The sequence below is a fragment of the Sus scrofa genome, chromosome 17 (assembly GCF_054392235.1).
Source record: "Sus scrofa isolate SSC_HxYL_T2T_F1_AM1 chromosome 17, Sscrofa_HxYL_maternal_Yorkshire_Landrace_v2.0, whole genome shotgun sequence".
Taxonomy (NCBI): domain Eukaryota; kingdom Metazoa; phylum Chordata; class Mammalia; order Artiodactyla; family Suidae; genus Sus; species Sus scrofa.
This window is the reverse complement of record NC_139399.1, coordinates 48,747,338-48,765,857: the sequence shown is the minus strand read 5'-3', so window position 1 is coordinate 48,765,857 and position 18,520 is coordinate 48,747,338. Positions and strand designations below refer to the sequence as shown.

General features: G+C 46.5%; 1 protein-coding gene across 3 annotated transcripts in view; it reads left to right on the top strand.

Annotated features, from left to right (window-relative positions):
• The window catches only part of TTI1 (TELO2 interacting protein 1), a 46,816-nt gene that overhangs the window by 11,312 nt on the left and 16,984 nt on the right, over positions 1-18,520 (top strand). The window contains exons 1-5 of one of the 3 annotated variants that reach the window (XM_085003865.1): positions 281-510; positions 1,248-1,333; positions 4,386-6,728; positions 11,788-11,985; positions 15,204-15,352. In XM_085003865.1, the coding sequence (XP_084859991.1) occupies positions 4,427-6,728; positions 11,788-11,985; positions 15,204-15,352 (2,649 nt within the window). In that variant the 5' untranslated portion in view covers positions 281-510; positions 1,248-1,333; positions 4,386-4,426. Of the gene's footprint in view, positions 1-280; positions 511-1,247; positions 1,334-4,385; positions 6,729-11,787; positions 11,986-15,203; positions 15,353-18,520 lie in introns of those variants that run through there. The other 2 variants (XM_001925757.6, XM_085003866.1) reach the window with 2 other exon arrangements.

Here is an 18,520-nt window from a genome sequence, read left to right as displayed (position 1 = left end):
TCTGTTGCTGCATTGCTTTTGATTTTTCTCTTTATTTTGGGGTGTTCAGCCGTTCGACTATGGTGTGTCTGTGTGTGTTTCTCTTTGTATTGTCAACTTGAGGTTGAGTTAGTGGGTTGATGTATTTCATTTGTTTGGACATTTCTCAGCCATTTGTCTCCCAGCAGCAGCCTTATCTCAGAAATCCTATATTTTGAGATCCCTGAAGACTTTGGTTTTGCATCTAGGACTCCAGTCCTATATGACCACATTAAAAGCATTTTGGTTCCTTTTTCCTCAGTGACAGCCTTCAGCTGTAATCCTGAGCCATGTCCAAGATCAGCAAATACACCAAAGGAAAAATACAAAAACAGCTGTGAATTGGTGACTTGCTGTGACCCCTCATCCTTTACTTAAGTGTTAGTTTGTCTGGTCCTTGTTGCTTCTACAACTATTTGGTGCTTTAAGAAGATATTTATAATTTATCTGGATTTCTCCAGTTGTCATCGGTATTGGCTGCCATTCCCTACTGTATCCTGCTTGAAAGGAGAATCTTGTGCAGCTGTTTTTGAGTGCTTGTCATGTGCTAGATGCCCTTGTAGGTTCCACACGTAGGACTGCCCAGTCTAAAGTAGGTAAAACAGGCATACACAAAATAATTCGGGATTCTAAATACTGTAACAGCAGTATATGTAGTGGAAGGAGAAAGGAGGTGAATGTGAAATCGCACCACCTGTTTAGGAAATTCCAAGCTTTATCATTTCACATGGTTGCAGTTTCAAGTTCAAGAGGCGAAGTAGTGAGAAATGAGGTTGATGAGATAGGCAGGGGCCTGATAGTGAAGGGACCTGTATGCCGTGACAAAAAGACGTTTGTACTTTACGTAGGCTCCAAAGAGCCGTTGAAGAATTTTAAGCATGGGGAAGAATGATCCAGATTTTTGTTTTAAAAAAATTACTTTGATGTCAGTGTGAAATGTGGATTCAAGAGGGGCAAGCAGGAGTTCCCTGGCAGTGCAGTGGGTTAAGGATCTGGCATAGTCACTGCTGTGATACAGGTTCAATACCTGGCCCAGGAACTTCTGCATGCTGTGGGCGCAGCCACAAAAAAAAAAAAAAAAAAAAAAAAAAAAAAAACAAAAAAACAAGCACACAAGGCAGGGGTGCCCAGAGAAGAAACTTATAATCAGTCCAGTATTAAATAGATGATTATTGTCATCAACAATAAGATGCTGAAGGGCAGAAGTGCCACTTAACAGTGTCATTAAGAGGGAGGTGAAAGAAAGCAGAGAGTCTAAGGTTCCTAGGCCAGGGGAGGACCATAAATCTCAAAGGGAATACAGAAGAACAAGCAGGTAAGTTCAGTTTGGGACAGGCTGTGGTGTCCTCGCTTCATTAGCCCTATTACAGTTTTCGTCATGTAATCTAAGAACATAGTTCAGGTTATCCTCTTGAAACTCCTGAGATGAATAAGAGAGAAAGAGAGCCCCAGGCCGTTGCCCTCACCCCAGCTTTAACCAGACCCTCTGATTTTATCTATTTGACATGCTGGGCTTCCACTTCAACGTTTTATTTGAAGAAAGTTTTCCTCGCTAACATGAAAAAAAGAAGTTACTCAGCAATGTTTCCTTTATTCCTCTTCCCATTTTAGGTCTATTTTGAACGGCTTCTTGTTTAAATGGAGTCCTCTGATAGGGCATGTGGTGCCACCCTCTCTGAATCCTGGCCTTTGGCTCTCTCACCCTGACAGGCGAATCTCTTCTTGTACATGGGGGTTGGGGACCACAGTTCTTTATTCGCAGTCAGTAAATGGTATTCCATGGTCTTCTATTGCAAAGAGAAGGCCAAAGCTGGTCTTTCTAAATTATTTGCTGTTTCCGCCTGAAAGCATATATGATTCCCACCTTTATCTTTTAGGGTACAGGAATTTTACCAGAACATGACTAGGTGTGTATCCTTCAGTATTTTCAATCTACAGGTAAATCTTTTTGCAGCTCAGGAAGGTGTTTCAGTTATTTATTTGTTTTAGCTCCTCCATCTGTTCCCTTTTTTTGCTTCCAGAATTCCCAGCTATTTATATATGGGTTCTCCCAGATCTGTCCTCCAAGTCTCACTTTTTCCGTCTCTTTGTATTTCTGCTCGGAGTTGTGAGATAGCTCTACCAGATCTTCCAGGCCACTAATTGGATCTCAGCAGTTAACCATCTTTGTGTGTGTGTGTGTGTGTGTGTGTGTGTGTGTGTGTGTGTGTGTGTGTGTGTGGAAAGACATGTTTTTAAAATTTTAAGATATATCTATTGTCATAATTGAATTTCCTTACTGGTCTTACTGTTTTTCAAATTTTTATCTGTCTCCTTTAGTGGTTCTTTTGGTCTGAGAGTCACCACCTCAAAGCTGCGCTGTTTGCTTTTCTTGCTTCTGACTGCTGAGTGTCCTGTTAAGTGGTTACTTCCTTTCCTTCTGTTGTTACAACTGCTAGTACCTCAGGCAGGGGGGTGGCCCAGCAGCCTCTGAGTCATCAGTGTGTGAGCCAGTGCTGATGGGGCGTTAGAATTCTCTGGCCTAGCTTTCTGGCATCCACCCCAGGCATTTTGCTAGCCTGGAGTAGGGGAGATTTGAGCCTCATCTCTTCCCTGGCTTCTTGAGGGTCACAGAGACCAGGAGATAGTCCCCCCCACCGCCAAGGAACCTCACAGACCAGCATCCCCCTTGCTTTTGTGAAGCTCTCTGAACCAGACTCTGTCCAAGGTATCAGAGCCTGATTGTCGCACTTGGAGCCTCCTCCTGACCCAGAGGGGGAATCCAGCACCAGCTCTCTCTCTGAGCTGGGCAGGTCTTGGCCACACCCACCAGCCACCGCTCAGCTGCCCAGCCCTACTAGGGACAAGGAGAAGCAACAAAAACTTTCTTATCATCTGTTCAGAAGCCCCCAGTAAATAGAGGCAGAGAGAGAAAGACTTCCAAACCAGTTGAACGCTAAGCCTCCATCCAATGCCAGTTTTACAGTTGTTCACATTTATGGTCTCCAGCTTCAGCTCAGTCCTTAGTACCCTTGGGCTATACTTTTATGTCTTCCCAGCATGCCTTGCTTCCCCAAAGGGAATATTTGAGACTTTTATTTCTCTCCTCAAGCCCTCTGTTTACCCCCCTTCTTGTTCACTGTCAGCCCATGACTTTGCATTTCCCCTCACAGAGAAAATAGCCTCTCTTGTGTAAAGTTGCTCAATTCCTTCGCTTACCTATAAACCTGTCACCTTTCACTGCCTGCCGTCCACCTCTCCATCCTGCTCAAACCTCTCGTCTCCCATGATTTCTGTGATAGCATGCCCTCCTGATTTTCCCATTTCTCCGGCCCCTCTCTTTCATTTTGTTTTGCTTTCAGTCTCACCCAGTTCTGAGTCTTCTCCCATATTACTAGCTGCCAGGGGGTCTTTTCAGTGCATAAAGTCAATCCTATCACTCCCTTTTTTTAAAACCTTTCCATGACAAGAATAGGCAAGACTAGTCCATGGTGGTAAAAGTCAGAGTATTGGTTACCTCTGGGCAGGGGAAATGGGAATTGATTGCAGAAGGGCACAAGGGAGCCTTCCAGGGCACTGGAAGTATTCTTTATCTTGCTTTGGCAGTGGCTCCATGGGCCTCTGCATACATTAAAATATACTGAGCTGTATGTTAAGACTAGCGCATTTCATTCTGTGTCTCTTATACCTCACGTTAAAAGAGACAGAACCTTCAGTGGCTCTCCATCACTCCCACAGGTTAAAATCCATGCTCTGTAGAATAGCCCACAGGTTCCTGGTCACTCCTCCCTTGAGTCCTGCTCAAGCATCTTCCTCCTGCAAAACCTACGCTGGCTTTCCCAGGGTTGTGACACTTAGGTCTTCCACTCGTGTAGGACCGTAAGCACAGGCCTGTCCTAATTCTTTTTTTTTTTTTTCTTTTTGCCATCTCTTGGGCTGCTCCCGCGGCATACGGAGGTTCCCAAGCTAGGGGTCCAGTTGGAGCTGTAGCCACCGGCCTACGCCAGAGCCACAGCAGCGTGGGATCCAAGCCGTGTCTGCAGCCTACACCACAGCTCACAGCAACACCGGATCCTTAACCCACTGAGCAAGGCCAGGGATTGACCCCGCAACCTCATGGTTCCTAGTCAGATTCGTTAACCACTGAACCATGACAGGAACTCCAGGCCTGTCCTAATTCTTAACAGACTGTTATAACTGTCCATTTGCTCCCCGCCTTGGACTGGGGGCTCCCTGAGATTAGGAACCAGCTCTGTTCTGTTCCATTGCCCCCTGGCACCTTGTGTGGTGACCGGCACATAAGCCCTCTGTTGCATGAATGTGTGCGAGTTCCCTCCGTATTTGCTCTGAGCTTGGCCCTTCTTCACTGAAAAGTTTCCTTCCTCCAGCCTGCAGGATGTTTCCTCAGTGAAAGGAAGGCTGTTGCACCATGGCGGTTTTTGATACTCCGGAGGAGGCCTTCGGCGTCTTGCGTCCTGTCTGTGTTCAGCTCACAAAGGCGCAGACCGTGGAGAATGTGGCGCACCTGCAGGCACAGTTGCAAGCCGTGAGTGACTCTGCCCTTCAGGAACTTCAGCAGTACATCCTCTTCCCTTTGCGATTTACCCTGAAGACCCCAGGTCCCAAAAGAGAACGCTTGATCCAGAGCGTGGTGGAGTGCATCACCTTTGTCCTCTCTTCGACGTGTGTGAAGGAGCAAGAACTTCTCCAGGAACTCTTTTCGGAGCTGTCTGCTTGCCTGTATTCGCCCAGCTCCCAAAAACCCGCTGCTGTGTCAGAGGAGTTGAAACTGGCGGTGATCCAGGGCCTTAGCACATTAATGCACGCGGCCTACGGGGACATCATTCTGTCTTTTTATGAACCCTCCGTTCTGCCTCGTTTAGGATTTGCTGTATCTTTACTCTTAGGCCTAGCAGAGCAGGAGAAATCCAGACAGATTAAAATGGCTGCCCTGAAATGTTTACAGGTTCTCCTCTTTCAGTGTGACTGTCAAGGCCATCCGAGGTCCTGGGATGAGCTTGAGCAGAAGCAGCTGGGGGATTTGTTTGCTTCTTTCCTACCTGGAATCGCAACTGCCCTGACCAGGATCATCACAGGAGACTTTAAACAAGGGCACAGCATTGTCATGTCTTCCCTAAAGATCTTCTACGAGACCGTGAGCTTCATTATGGCTGATGAACAGCTCACAAGAGTGTCAGAGGTCCAAGCAAAGCCTGCTGCGGAGCACAGAGTTGCAGAGCTGATGGTTCACAGGGAAGCCAGCTGGGTAAAAAACACCGGTGACAAGTTGACTGTCCTTATTAAAAAGATAACTGAGTGTGTTTCCGTTCACCCACACTGGAAGGTGAGGCTGGAGCTGATAGACCTTGTCGAGGCCCTTCTTTTGAAGTGCAGTCAGTCACTGGTGGAGTCGGCCGGTCCCCTTCTGAAGGCCCTGGTGAGTCTGCTAAACGACGAGAGTCCCGACGTCCAAGCCCAGTGCAGTAAAGTGCTGAGACGTTTTGCCGATGCGAAGGTCGTGGTGGGCAGCAGAGCCTTTGCTGACATCTTGTCAGAAAACCTGCATTCCCTGGCCACATCCCTCCCCCGCCTGATGAACTCCCAAGACGACCAGGGCAGAGTCTCCACTCTCTCCTTGTTATTGGGGTACCTGAAACTCCTGGGCCCCAAGGTGAACTTTGTCCTCAACTCTGTGGCCCATCTCCAGCGCCTTTCCAAAGCTCTTATCCAAGTTCTAGAATTAGACGTGGCTGACATCAAAATCGTTGAAGAGCGGCGTTGGAACCCCGAGCACCTGCACGCTTCTCCAGAGACTCCAGCTGCAGGGCAATGGACTCCGATCCAGAGGAGATACTTCCGCTTCTTCACCGACGAGCGGGTTTTCCTGCTCCTGAGGCAGGTTTGTCAGCTTCTTGGTTTCTATGGGGACCTCTACTTGCTTGTGGATCACTTTATGGAACTGTACCGCGAGTCCGTGGCGTACCGGAAACAGGCCGCCATGATCCTTAACGAGCTGGTTGCAGGGGCTGCTGGGTTGGGGGTGGAGAATCTTCACGAAAAACACATTAAAACAAGCCCAGAGGAACTGAGAGAGATCGTGACATCGATACTTGAAGAATACACGAGCCAGGAGAACTGGTATTTGGTCACTTGCATGGAGGCCGAAGAAGTGGGGGAGGAGCTGATGGTGAAGCAGTCAGGCCTTCAGGCCCTCACATCTGGTGCACACACCTGCCAGGCCACCTCTTCTCCTGCCTTCTCAAAGCCAGGTCCCACGATCTGCTCCATGAACAGCAACATCTGGCAAATATGCATCCAGTTGGAAGGGATCGGCCACTTTGCACATGCACTAGGAAAAGACTTCCGTTTGCTCTTGATGTCAGCCCTCTATCCAGTACTGGAGAAGGCTGGAGACCAGACCCTGCTCATCAGTCAGGCGGCCACCAGCGCCATGATGGACATCTGCCACGCTTGTGACTATGACTCCCTGCAGCACCTGATCAATCAGAATTCAGACTATTTGGTGAATGGCATCTCTTTAAATCTGCGTCATCTGTCTCTCCACCCCCACACCCCGAAGGTCTTGGAAGTCATGCTGCAGAACTCAGATGCTAGCCTGCTTCCTTTGGTGGCAGATGTGGTTCAGGATGTCTTGGCCACTCTGGACCAATTTTATGATAAGAGAGCTACTTCCTTTGTCAGTGTCCTGCACGCCCTGCTGGCAGCATTAGGTACCTTGAGACCCCTTTTTTTGTTTAATGCTAACTGGGGGATAGGACTAGTATCTTTGTTTGCCTAAGCTTATTTTTTTCTTCTTTTGTGGTTATGCTATGGAGGGCATTATTTGAATAGGTCAATGTCTGGTCCTACATGTTATGGTAGGGTTGCACTGCTTATTGCTTTTTTAACTTTTAGTAATTTTAATACTTTTTGAGCTCTTGCTCCATGCCAGGAAGATAAATCCTGCAGGCTAAATATAAGCATTATTTTAATTTTCGGCGAAGGCGAACTAGGCTCTGTGAACTCCTATTTAGCCAGGGTCACACAATTAGTAAGGAGTAAGTCAGAATTTATGGCAATTTTGTTCTTTTCAGTATAACAAACTGGCTTCTGATGCTATTTAGAGTTAGCGGTATCTATGCTAATGGAAAACCAGACTAACAAGAATTATTTAGTCCACACGTCCTCTAGAAAAGTACTGTCCAAAAGAACTTTCTGTGATGATGGAAATGTTCTTTATCTGTTCTGTCCACTATAACTGCCACATGTGGCTAGTGCAGCTGAGGAACTGAATTTTTTATTTTTGTTTAAATAGTCACATGTGTCTAGTGAATGCCATGTTGGGCAGAGTAGGTCTAGAAACTTTCTTTTAACCTTTTAATTATATGAGATGGTTTGAATTTCTCTCCTTTCCTTTGACCCTGTTGGGTGTCTGTTGGAGGTGTTAGCCACATTGAAATGGCAGATTTGTAGATCCCTGGCCTGGGAACTTCCTAGAATATGCCACAGGCACAGCACCTCACCCCCCACCCCCCGCAAATAAAGGGAAAGTTTTGGACTATAAGGAAAAGAATCCCTCAGCGGGATAATCAGTCCTTGAATAATAAAATATATTATATGTATTATTATATAAATATATATATAAAGCTGTGTACCCAGTTCCTTTTCTCTAAAGAGCATATCTTCAGTATCTATTTCAGTACTGCTAACAACCACCAAATTAGGTAGAAAGGTTGCTGGCCAAATTTTGACAGCTGAAAATCTAAGAGCATGTAGGAAAGTTTCTCACAGAGGGTGACTGAACAGCCCTCGGCCCTATAACTGATACCACTTCCGGTGTTCTTTCCTTCCTTCATCAACATTCACACATTCGTCCTTTCAGTTAAGAGTGCCTGCCATATGTCACAGGCTGTGCTCAGTATTGAGGATACAGCCGTGAACAAGATCAAGATGCATAAACTCAAGGAACTTGCTTGCTGCTGCAGGAGACTAACAGGGACAGTAACGAAGTGTTCAGGGAGGCCCTCTAAGGAAGTGACACTAGAGCCGAAGGCTGAGAAGGGCCCATCGGTACATATGGAGTTGTCAAGTCCTTTTTATGGTTTTTAGGAATATTTGAGCAAAGGGAACAGCATGTACAAAGCCCTGGTGGGAAGAAAGGGCGTGGGGGTCTTTGAAGAATGGACGAGGGGTCATTGTGGAGAGAGATACAAGATGAAATTGGAAGGTGAGGACGAATCCCACCGGATCTCGTAGACCCAGGGAAAGAGTTGGGGTATATTTTGCAAACCGCTCAGAAGCCTGTGCACAGACTAGCCACAAACATGGCAGCAGTGACCAAGAGGAACTTGGTCCCTGCCCTTATGGGAAACTCCTAAGACTGGCTGATTCCTTATATGTGTTAGACTACGAATGGCTTCCTTGGTCCAAATATACCCCAGACTTCCCCTGTTAGTGGTTTGGAGAACTCTACTACATATCAATTTGAGTTTTTTAAAAAATAATATTAAGAAAAGGCCTGTTAGATATTTCCTTTCAGGAGCTATCTCAGATTGGGCCTTGAAAATTGAATTGCCTTGGATTGCTAACATCTTTAGTCATCTCTAAGGGGGAGTCCTGTGTAGCACCTTTTCTTTAAATTACAGAGAAGGAGTTGAGGATGGTTAAGCTTAACTTAAGAGCAGCCTAGGAAAAGCGGCAAAATTGGAGACAGCTTTTCTGAAAATTTTGAAATAACCCAGATTGCACTTGCATTTTGAATGATAAGTAGTACGGGATTGCGGGGGAGGGTTAATCAGTCATGTACAAATCCAAGGAGCACGGTATGCTAGCATTTCCTTTGTCATCAAGTTGTCTAGCTAATGGTCGCTCTTTGAAGATGGAAGTGGAGGAGTTCCCGTCGTGGCGCAGTGGTTAACGAATCTGACTAGGAACCATGAGGTTGCAGGTTCAACCCCTGGCCTTGCTCAGTGGGTTAAGGATCTGGTGTTGCCGTGAGCTGTGGTGTGGGTCGCAGACGCGGCTCGGATCCCGCATTGCTGTGGCTCTGGCGTAGGCTGGCAGCTGTAGCTCCGATTGGACCCCTAGCCTGGAAACCTCCATATGCCGAGGGAGCAGCCCTAGAAAAGGCAAAAAGACAAAAAAAAAAAAAAAAGATGGAAGTGGAAGTGTTGTCTCAGATAACTTCCAGAAGGTTTTAAAAGAACCCACTATGTCTTTTAGGAAATTGAGTCACCATAAATACATTGTTTCACAAGCATTGACTAAAAAAAGCCTTAGGTACCACAATGAGGCAAGAACCGTCAGTTGAATTACTGCCTTAGCACCAACTTCTGTTTGGCTGATTATTTATAATAACAAAAAAACTGTGTGGCTTTGAAAATGAGAAAGCGTCTATGCCACCTACCTCAGTACTTAGAGATTGTGCCGCATCCATGCATACAGGGCCGCCACATTGTTTTGATGGCCACGTGGTGTCCTCTATTGTGGCTGCACCATAATTGAAGCAGTCCTTTCTTGGTGGGCATTTTGATTGATTCTGGATTTTATTTGTTTTGCTTTGTTGGCCTCTCCTTGGCACATGGAGTTCCTAGGCCAGGACTCAGATCTGAGCTGCAGTTGCAACCTACACTGCACCTGCAGCAATGCAGGATCCTTAACCCACTGTGCCAGGCCAGGGATCAAACCTGCGTCCTGATGCTCCAGAGATTCCACCGATCCTGTTGTGCCACAGTGGGAACTCCTGTTTCCAATCTTCTGCACACCCCCCCCAAAAAATGCTGCAGTGAGTGTTTTGTAGGTCATTTTGAACATATCTAAGAATATCAGTAGGGTAGATTCCTAAGATAATTGCTGGCTTAGATGGTCTTAGGTTTAAATCTTTGCTGGTTTCAAAATGCTCTGCCAGGAGGTTGTACCAATTTAAACTCCCCTCAGCCATGTAAGAGAGTGCCAGTTTTGCCGTACCCTCACCCACAGTATATATTGCCTAGCTTTTTGATCTTTGCTAATCCAGTAGGAGAAAAATTGCACCTTATTATAGTTTAATTTGCTGTAAGAGTGAGGTTGAGCTTCTTTTCATATGTTTAAAAGCCATTTGTGAGCAGAGACTTTTTAATGTCTGACACTAGCCTTAAATCTAGAAAATAGCCTTTGCAGCGTGTCTACTTGTAGCGGAGTAAATGCTGGGCTCTGGCTTTAACCCATTGGAAGTGCAATCCCTCAGAGGATAGTTAGAACAGATTTACTTCTGGGGATGGGGCGTTGAGGAAACGGATTGATTGATCCCTTCATGTAAGAACCTCCAGATACTGGTCTGAAGGCTCTCAGGTCCAGCGCTAGCTCTGTGCTGCTCCCATTTGCTGACCCTGACATATCCCATCTGCTCTTGCTCTGGCTCTGTGCAAATGCTCCTTGATAGAAAGGAGATTAGCAGGTGCCAAAGGTCATCAGTGACTTTTTCCCCTGCTGCCTGCAGAAGGAGGGCCAAGATTCAGGCTGTGGGTTTTTTTTGTTGTTTCATGCTTCCAAGAATTTTTTTTTTTTTGTCTTTTTGCTATTTCTTGGGCCGCTCCTGCGGCATATGGAGGTTCCCAGACTAGGGGTCTAATCAGAGCTGTAGCCACTGGCCTACGCCAGAGCCACAGCACCACAGGATCCGAGCCGCGTCTGCGACCCACACCACAGCTCACGGCAACGCCAGATCCTTAACACACTGAGCAAGGCCAGGGATCAAACCCGAAACCTCATAGTTCCTAGTTGGATTCGTTAACCACTGCGCCACGACGGGAACTTCAATGCTTCCAAGTATTAAGAGCCCTTTTGAAACGAAGCCCTCGGGGACCCCAGTATACAAAAAGAGTTAAAATTAAAGCAGTGCTGGTTAAAGAAGGCATAGAAACCCTCTTCCCACCCTTTAGCCTTCTGTTTCTTGGTGCCTTCCCTGTCATGACCCTGAGACATTCCTGCAGAGTAGTGGGGCTCCTCAAGGCACAGTTTGAAAGCCCCTGGTTCAGTAATGTTTAAGGTTTATCCTGTGGTGACACATCAGAAGTCTTGGCGCATCACTGAAGAAGGAAAAGCTTTGGAGAGAAAATGCCAGCCTTTGGAAGCATTTTATATCAAATACCTGTGTAAGACTATCCTTTCTCAAGGCTCTCAGAGTCTCTCTTCTGCTCATGAGCAGTGTGTATCCTGCACTCAGAATCTTGTCACTTGTAGCTGTTCTCCGGTCTAGCCTGTCTATTCACTCAGCATATATTTTGAGCACCCACTCTATGCTGGGCATATTGGCTTTCCATCGGTGATTAGTTGAGCACAGGGTCTAATGGGGAGATTCAGACACAATACGTACAAAGTAAATATAGTAATTATAAACTGTGGTAAGTTTAAATGAAAGGCTTGAACTTGGTACTATTTGAGACACCATATAGGAGACTTAAGTTAGATGGGGGGTGGGGGTGGTCAAGGGATAGCTTTACTGGGCCAAGCGTATTGAGACGTGAAAAGTAGATTGGAATTGGCTAGATATGACATAGGGGGCAAAAGTGTTCCAGACAGTGAGAACAGCATACGCAAACGTTCTGGGGCAGGACACCTGGCGCATCGGAGGACCTGGAAGATGGCCCGTTAAGAGGCAGCTGGTGGTGGTTAGAAGAGGAGGTTGGAGAGACAGGGAGGACAGGCTCCTGTGGGGGCCATGCAGGCCATGGCAGAGAGCTTGTTCTGCTTGGAAAGCACCAGTGCCTATTGGCAATGACCGTGGTGATCCTTGTAATACTTTATTTACAGCCCAGTGGTTCCCAGATGCAGGTGATCTCCGAGAGCAAAGTCTAGGAGAGGAGGGAAGTCATTTGAGCCAAAGGCCAGCACGTCTTGAGAATGGACTTGACGTCACAACAGCCGAAGGCATTGAACAGTTTGTGCTGAACTACCTCAAGGAAAAGGATGTGGCAGAAGGAAATGTTTCGGATTTTGATAATGAAGAAGGTAACCATTATGTATTGTGGCTTCGGCTGTGTTTTTCTTTTTTTTTTTTTTCTTTTTGTCTTTTTGCCATTTCTTGGGCCCCTCTCGCAGCATATGGAGGGTCCCAGGCTAGGGGTCCAATCAGAGCTGTAGCCACTGGCCTACACCACAGCCACAGCAACTCGGGATCCGAGCCGCGTCTGCAACCTACGCCACAGCTCACAGCAATGCCAGATCCTTAACCCACTGAGCAAGGCCAGGGATTGAACCTGCAACCTCATGGTTCCTAGTCGGATTCGTTAACCACTGCGCCACGACAGGAACTCCTGTGTTTTTCTTTTTGAAGCAAGTTCTTGTAAAAACAAATATTAGAGAAAGTTTGGAAACAAAAAAGGTCACTCATAATCCCACCGTGCTAACATAAGCCTTCTCACTTTGTATGTAGTCTTTTTCTGTCTTTTCTATTGCAGACCTATTTTTATGTGGTTGCAGCCACCGTTTAAATGTATTATACCCTTTCTGCATGTAGTTATATAATAAGGAACTCTTCATGTTGCTATGGAGCTTTCATAATTAATGTTTTAATAGCTGCTACTAAGTATCTATTCCCTTGTGGGACGTTTAGGTTGCTTCTAGCTTTTCCCTCTAATAAACAGTGCCGCAGTGGATGAATCTGTGCACGTGACCTTTTCCTTTTGCATATTTCGTTAGAAATCCCAGAAGTGGGATTTTCTAGGTCAAGGAGATGAACAATATCTTATGCTTGCCAAATTGCCTTCCGGAAAGGTTGTGCTCATTTACACCTTCCCTTCAGCCGTGCAGGATTAACACTAGTTTTACCACAACCTTGCCAACATTGGCTATTACCAGTTTTACTTCTTGCTAATTTAAAATAGTTCTTATTATTTTACTTTGCATTTCTTTGACTACTAGGAAGATTTCTTTATATATGCATCTTCCCTAACAATTTTTTCTCATGCCCATAGTCTACTCCTATGCTTTGGTCATTTATTTTATTTATTGGTAGAAGGAGATGTCAGTGTTTTTCTTACCAATTTATATGATAAAGGAGAAAGGAGTTCAGGCTAGTTGAAGCTCTGGCCTGTTGTTTTATTCACAAGCTCAATCTGGAGCTTCAGGTCACGGAAGGATTAATAAATTATTAGAATCTCCTCTGCAAATATAAAATGCCAAGTCATAATGAGCTTGGTGGTCTCAGACCTATCCTAAATCGAACTGAGTCCCAAATTAGTTTGTTAGGTTGGAATCGAGCAGATTTCTTCCTTTCTTTTTTTTCCTTTTTTTTTTTTTGGCGATCTCTACTCTGAGACTCTGGTGAACTGAAGCCAATACTTCCACGGTAACGGAAAATAGTTCAGTGCAACTAACTACAACAAATTCCTTCTAAATAGCAGGGAAGCGTCACAGGGCCCAAATAATGACTTATACAGAGCTAAGCTGTTATTCTCTCCAAGAACAGGATTTTCTGATCAGAAATCTATCAAACTTTTTCTTCTTAGTTTTGTTTCTTGAGCCAACCCAATCCTCTGCATAAACTGCACCCCTCACCCAAGCCTAGAAACCCCGAAGAAGAGGCAGCATCTTGATCCCCTGTAATCCAGATTTGCCATTCTCATTTGAAATTCTAACACTGTCACTGAATCCATTCTTTCACGATTAGGATCTTCTGGTTCTAGTTAATGTTTGCTAGGAGTAGACTGAATGAATCAAATCTTTCTTCCAATAACAAAATCCACATCCCTCAAACATTCCGCAGTAGGTGAATTTCAAAAACAAATCCTCCTCTAGAAGGAAAAGCAAAGCCTTATCGTTCTTATAATTATCATTCATCAAGTACACACCACACACTTGGCATTATAAGGAATGTTTGGATTGATATTGGTTTGACACGGGTTTTTTATTTTAACTACAATAAAAGATACGCCTTATGTATCTGAGGTCCCTTTCTCCAAGAAATCCAAGCATTCTGCAAGCACATTTTCATTTATCTTTTCAGCATCTGTCAGAGACAGGTGTGTCCTCTACTATAAGATTCTTTTTTTCCAGCAGAGGAAACTGAAATGGGAAAAAGGTAGGGGAGCAATGCTCAGCTCAGTGGAGATGAGCACAGCTGGTAGTGGGGTGAGGGGGAGGCTGGAAGCTATTAGCAGATAGAGGCAAAATTTCAGGGGAGGGATTTGGGCCTGGGTTTCATGCAACACTCACGTCTTTTTGTTGTTTTAATTTACAAACTTACACCTATCTTGTGCCATGCAGCACTCCAGACAGTGAAAAAAATGATAATAGTTGATGACATTCATGTCATTTAACTCTGTCAACAAACAAATGAGGTATACACGCCTTATCCCTTTTTTTCAGATGAGGTGATACGAGATGAGGGGAGTTGCTAATAGGAGGTGGAGGCAAGACTTAGGTCCTTTGACCAAACCCCATCTCTGTGTATTGTACCAAGTTGCCCTTGCGTTACCTCTCATGCAAAGATGACCTCCGTGCCTTTCTGATAGTGACCAGGGGACTTTGCCCTGGTCAGGGGTGGCAGGCTGGGAGACCCTGATCCATGGGTCCTGGCCCTCAAGGTCTTACGGGCTGAGGGACAGGACAGGCGTGGACCCCCTTTGGTCAAAGGATGAGTCAAGAGGAAAGGCAAGAGAGTAGAGGGCCAAAGACCAGCCAGGGAACCAGGGCTTCAAGTTAGAACCTTGCCCTCTTAGGTTTTTATTTTAAATATTTATTAATGGCAGCTTCGAAAAGACCAAGGATGTGGGGGAAAAAATAAAAACTATTTTCTTATGACCCCATCTCTGTTGATATTTTGTGCTTCCTCCCATCTTTACATAAGTCTTTATATAATAGTGCTCACACTGTGTAGCAGTTTCGTATCCTGCCTTTCTATCACAGTGTTATTTCCTAAGCCTTTCTTGTCATTAAAGCCCTTGGCAGATACAAATTTTCAGGGCCTCATAACATGCCCTTCATTGTACGGATATGTGTGCCATAATTTATATCACCGTTGAGTAGACCTGGAGAGGTTCCCCCCAGTTTTTAGCTATTACAGGTAATGCTTTAGTGAATAGCTTGACCCAAATTTTATATGATTTCCTTCAAATCAGTTCTTAGACATTTTCCCTTCTCATCCTATTCCTGATCTGAGGTTGAGAGATAACTGAGGTGGGGCATCTTCCATAAAACCCTGCCTCCACATATGTTTTTTCCCCCAGAGGAGCAGTCAGACCCTCCCGAAGTGGATGAAAATGACCTTGGTCCCCATGTGGAGCCACCACTGCCAGTGCAGATCCAGATAGCCACGGACGTGATGGAGCGCTGCATCCACTTGATGTCAGATAAAAACCTGAAAATCCGCTTGAAGGTCAGTGTGCGGCCCTTCCCCTGCCTTCACCGCGCAGCAGGACCAAGGTTGGGTCTGGGCGGCAGTGACCGCAGGGACGAGCAAGTAGCTGCCCTTATCTCCCCCTGCATGTGTGGCGGCCAGGAGAAGCCCTCGGGAGGAATTTACCTGTGGGGTGCCAGTCTTACGTCTTTGGTATCAGCCCAGATGCCCAAAGGGAGCCGAGTCCCCTTTGTGGAATTAAAAGTCATAAAGTTTTGGAGATTCATTGACTCTCCAAGGGGAAAAAAAGTCATCTGCTTTGGAAAGGATATCATTTTCTGAGCTGACTTAATGTGGGGCACTGGTTCTAATACTTTAAAGTGGTCATTCTTCCAAGCCTGACACTAGCCCTCATCTCTGTTTCTGTTTCCATTTTCATCTGAGGCCAAACACCAATACTTTTACATTCTTGTTTGCTGGCAGTTTCTGAAGCAGTTTCCCCATCAGCAAGGGCTTAAACTATATGCTAGTGACTCTAATAACAGGACAGTGGGGAGGGCTTGAGTATAAGGGGCCCAGGTCTCAGAATCACCTGGGGGAAGATCTTACACCCAAAGGAAAGCACAGCCTGGCCACTCCTCCCTACCCCCAAGCAGGAGTGCAAAGCAGCCACCTCGTGCCTTACTGATAACGGTCAGGGCACTTTGCCCTGGGCAGGGGAGATGGGCTGGGAGACCCCGATCCAAGGATTACCTCAAACCGCAGTGTCTGGGCTTCGCAGAGTCTGTTTAGTCTTCCCAGAGAGACTCCTTAGCTTTGTTGTTTCATTCAGGAGGCGTTTTCCAGGTGCCTTTCTTTGGCAGTGTCCAGTTGATACACTGGCAAAGTATCCTCCCTCTTGTGGAAGCTTTGTAGCAGCCACGTACACACTGTAGCTATTGAGAGCATCGACAATGGAGTCAGACTTGCACACCTGAGTTCAAATCCTGGCTCTGCCCTTTACTAGCCGAGTTCACCTTTTTGAGTGTGAGCTTCTCCCTCTGTAAGGTGGAGATGGGATGATGACATCTCACAGGGTTGTTGACTGTAAACAGAAAGCGGCCGTGAGGCTTGGCATCCACACTCATTCATTTAGTATTCATTAAGTGCTTATTGAGGACTGCTCCAGGTCAGGCAGACGGTACATAGAAGGAAGCAAAGCAGACCTGTCCCTGCCTTCGTGAAACTTCCTATCTCTTGAGGGCAAAGGGGTGATACACAGATACACACATCTGCATGGAACAAACGCTGTGAAGCTCATAAGCAAGTTCTGTGATGGAAAATTCATCCATGTAATTAACATATTTTGGGAAACTACTCTACCAAACCCTGTTACATAAGAGGGAGCTTACATTCTGGTTGAGACCAGGTTGTCGGGTAATAATGTTTAAGCCAAGACTTAAAGGCTGAGAAGGAGCCAGCCATGCAGGGGCAAAGGGCGGGGGGGGGGGGGGACATTCCAGGCAGAGGAGGCAAATGTGTGTCCTTGATTCACTGAAGCATAGCTTGCCCAGTTAGGGACAGAGCTCAAATCCAAAGCCAGTCAGAGATACCAAAGCCACTCCCACCATACTGTGCTGCTCCCCACGGTGTCCTGAGGTCCCTCTTACTCCTCTGCCTACCTGTTCAGCCCTCAAGGGCAGGGCCTGTTTTGTTCTTTGTGTCTCTCCCCATCTCCACGTGACCAGCACATATAGACACGCAGTAGGGCTTTACCGCAGACCTCCCTGTCTTCCTGACCCAGACAGGCACCCTCATCTGCTCCGGGAAGCCTGCACTGGTCACATGGTGATCACTGCCCTGAGGCAGGCGTCTGTCTGTCTTCGGTGAGCGGAACATATTTTCGGGGAAGGTAAAAAAAACCCAGTTTACATCCAGCCTACCCCAGACCTTTCTTCTGAGATTGATGGGTAACCCAGCTGCCTCCTGACCGCCCCGTTTAGAGGTGCCGGAACTCGCTGCCACCCACTCTCCGATCATCTCCTCCTCCTCCTGTTGTAGCTCCGGGCTCCTTAAGCCACACCTGCGTCTATTCAGTTGCTAAGCCTGAACCCAGCAGTGCCTTTTGAGATCTCTCTTCATCTCCCCAAGAGCGAGTCCTTCAGCAGTTTAAGCCACTTCATCTCCGAATCAGATCTCAAACCCCTCACTCTGCTGCCTCTGCCACCACCCCCTGGCTGCTCAACTCTCCCCTTCTCGCGTGGACGTGCACCGTGGCTTCCTCAAGGACCACCTCACCTCTTCTCGCTCCCACCTCAAGTCCCTTCTCCATTCAGCAGCCAGAATGACCTTTTTAAAGCAGGAATTGTATCCTGTCACTTTTCCTGGTCATTTCCATGGCGCTGCCCTGCTTTAGTTTCCTGGGTACCGCAAGCTCGCCCACCTCTCGGCCTTCCTCGTTACGCTCAGTCCTGGGAACACTCTCACTCATCATGGGGCCAGATCCTACTCATCCTGTACGTCTCCGTGTAGAAGTCACTTCCTCAGAGAAACCCTCCCAATGGTCCGTATGCTGTAGATCCCTCCCTTCAGTTTCTTTGTGTTTCTGCTTTTACTCTCCTTCCTGCCACTTGTCACAACTGGTAAGCATCCCTTTACTTAAGTGTTATCTAAGGTCTTTCCCCAGTTGACCATAAGCCCCGTGAAGGCAAGGAAACATGTATTCTGTCCCTGTGTGTCCCCAGCTCAGTACCTAGCCAGGGCTTGGCTTATGGTCTGGACTCTAAGTATTTATTTGGCTAATGAATTTTTAAGTTTTATTCTTTTAAAATGGTGACTTGGAGTTCCTGTCGTGGCACAGTGGAAACAAATCCAACTAGGAACCATGAGGTTGCAGGTTCAGTCCCTGGCCCTGCTCAGTGGGTTAACGATCTGGCATTGCCGTGAGCTGTGGTGTAGGTCGCAGACGCAGCTCAGATCTGGCGTGGCTGTGGCTCTGGCTCAGGCCAGCAGCTGTAGCTCCAATTCAGCCCCTAGTCTGGGAACCTCCAAATGCCACGGGTGCAGCCTTAAAAAGCAAAAAAATAGGAGTTCCCGTCGTGGCACAGCGGTTAACGAATCCAACTAGGAACCATGAGGTTGCGGGTTTGGTCCCTGCTCTTGCTCAGTGGGTTAACGATCCGGCGTTGCCGTGAGCTGTGGTGTAGGTTGAAGACGCGGCTCGGATCC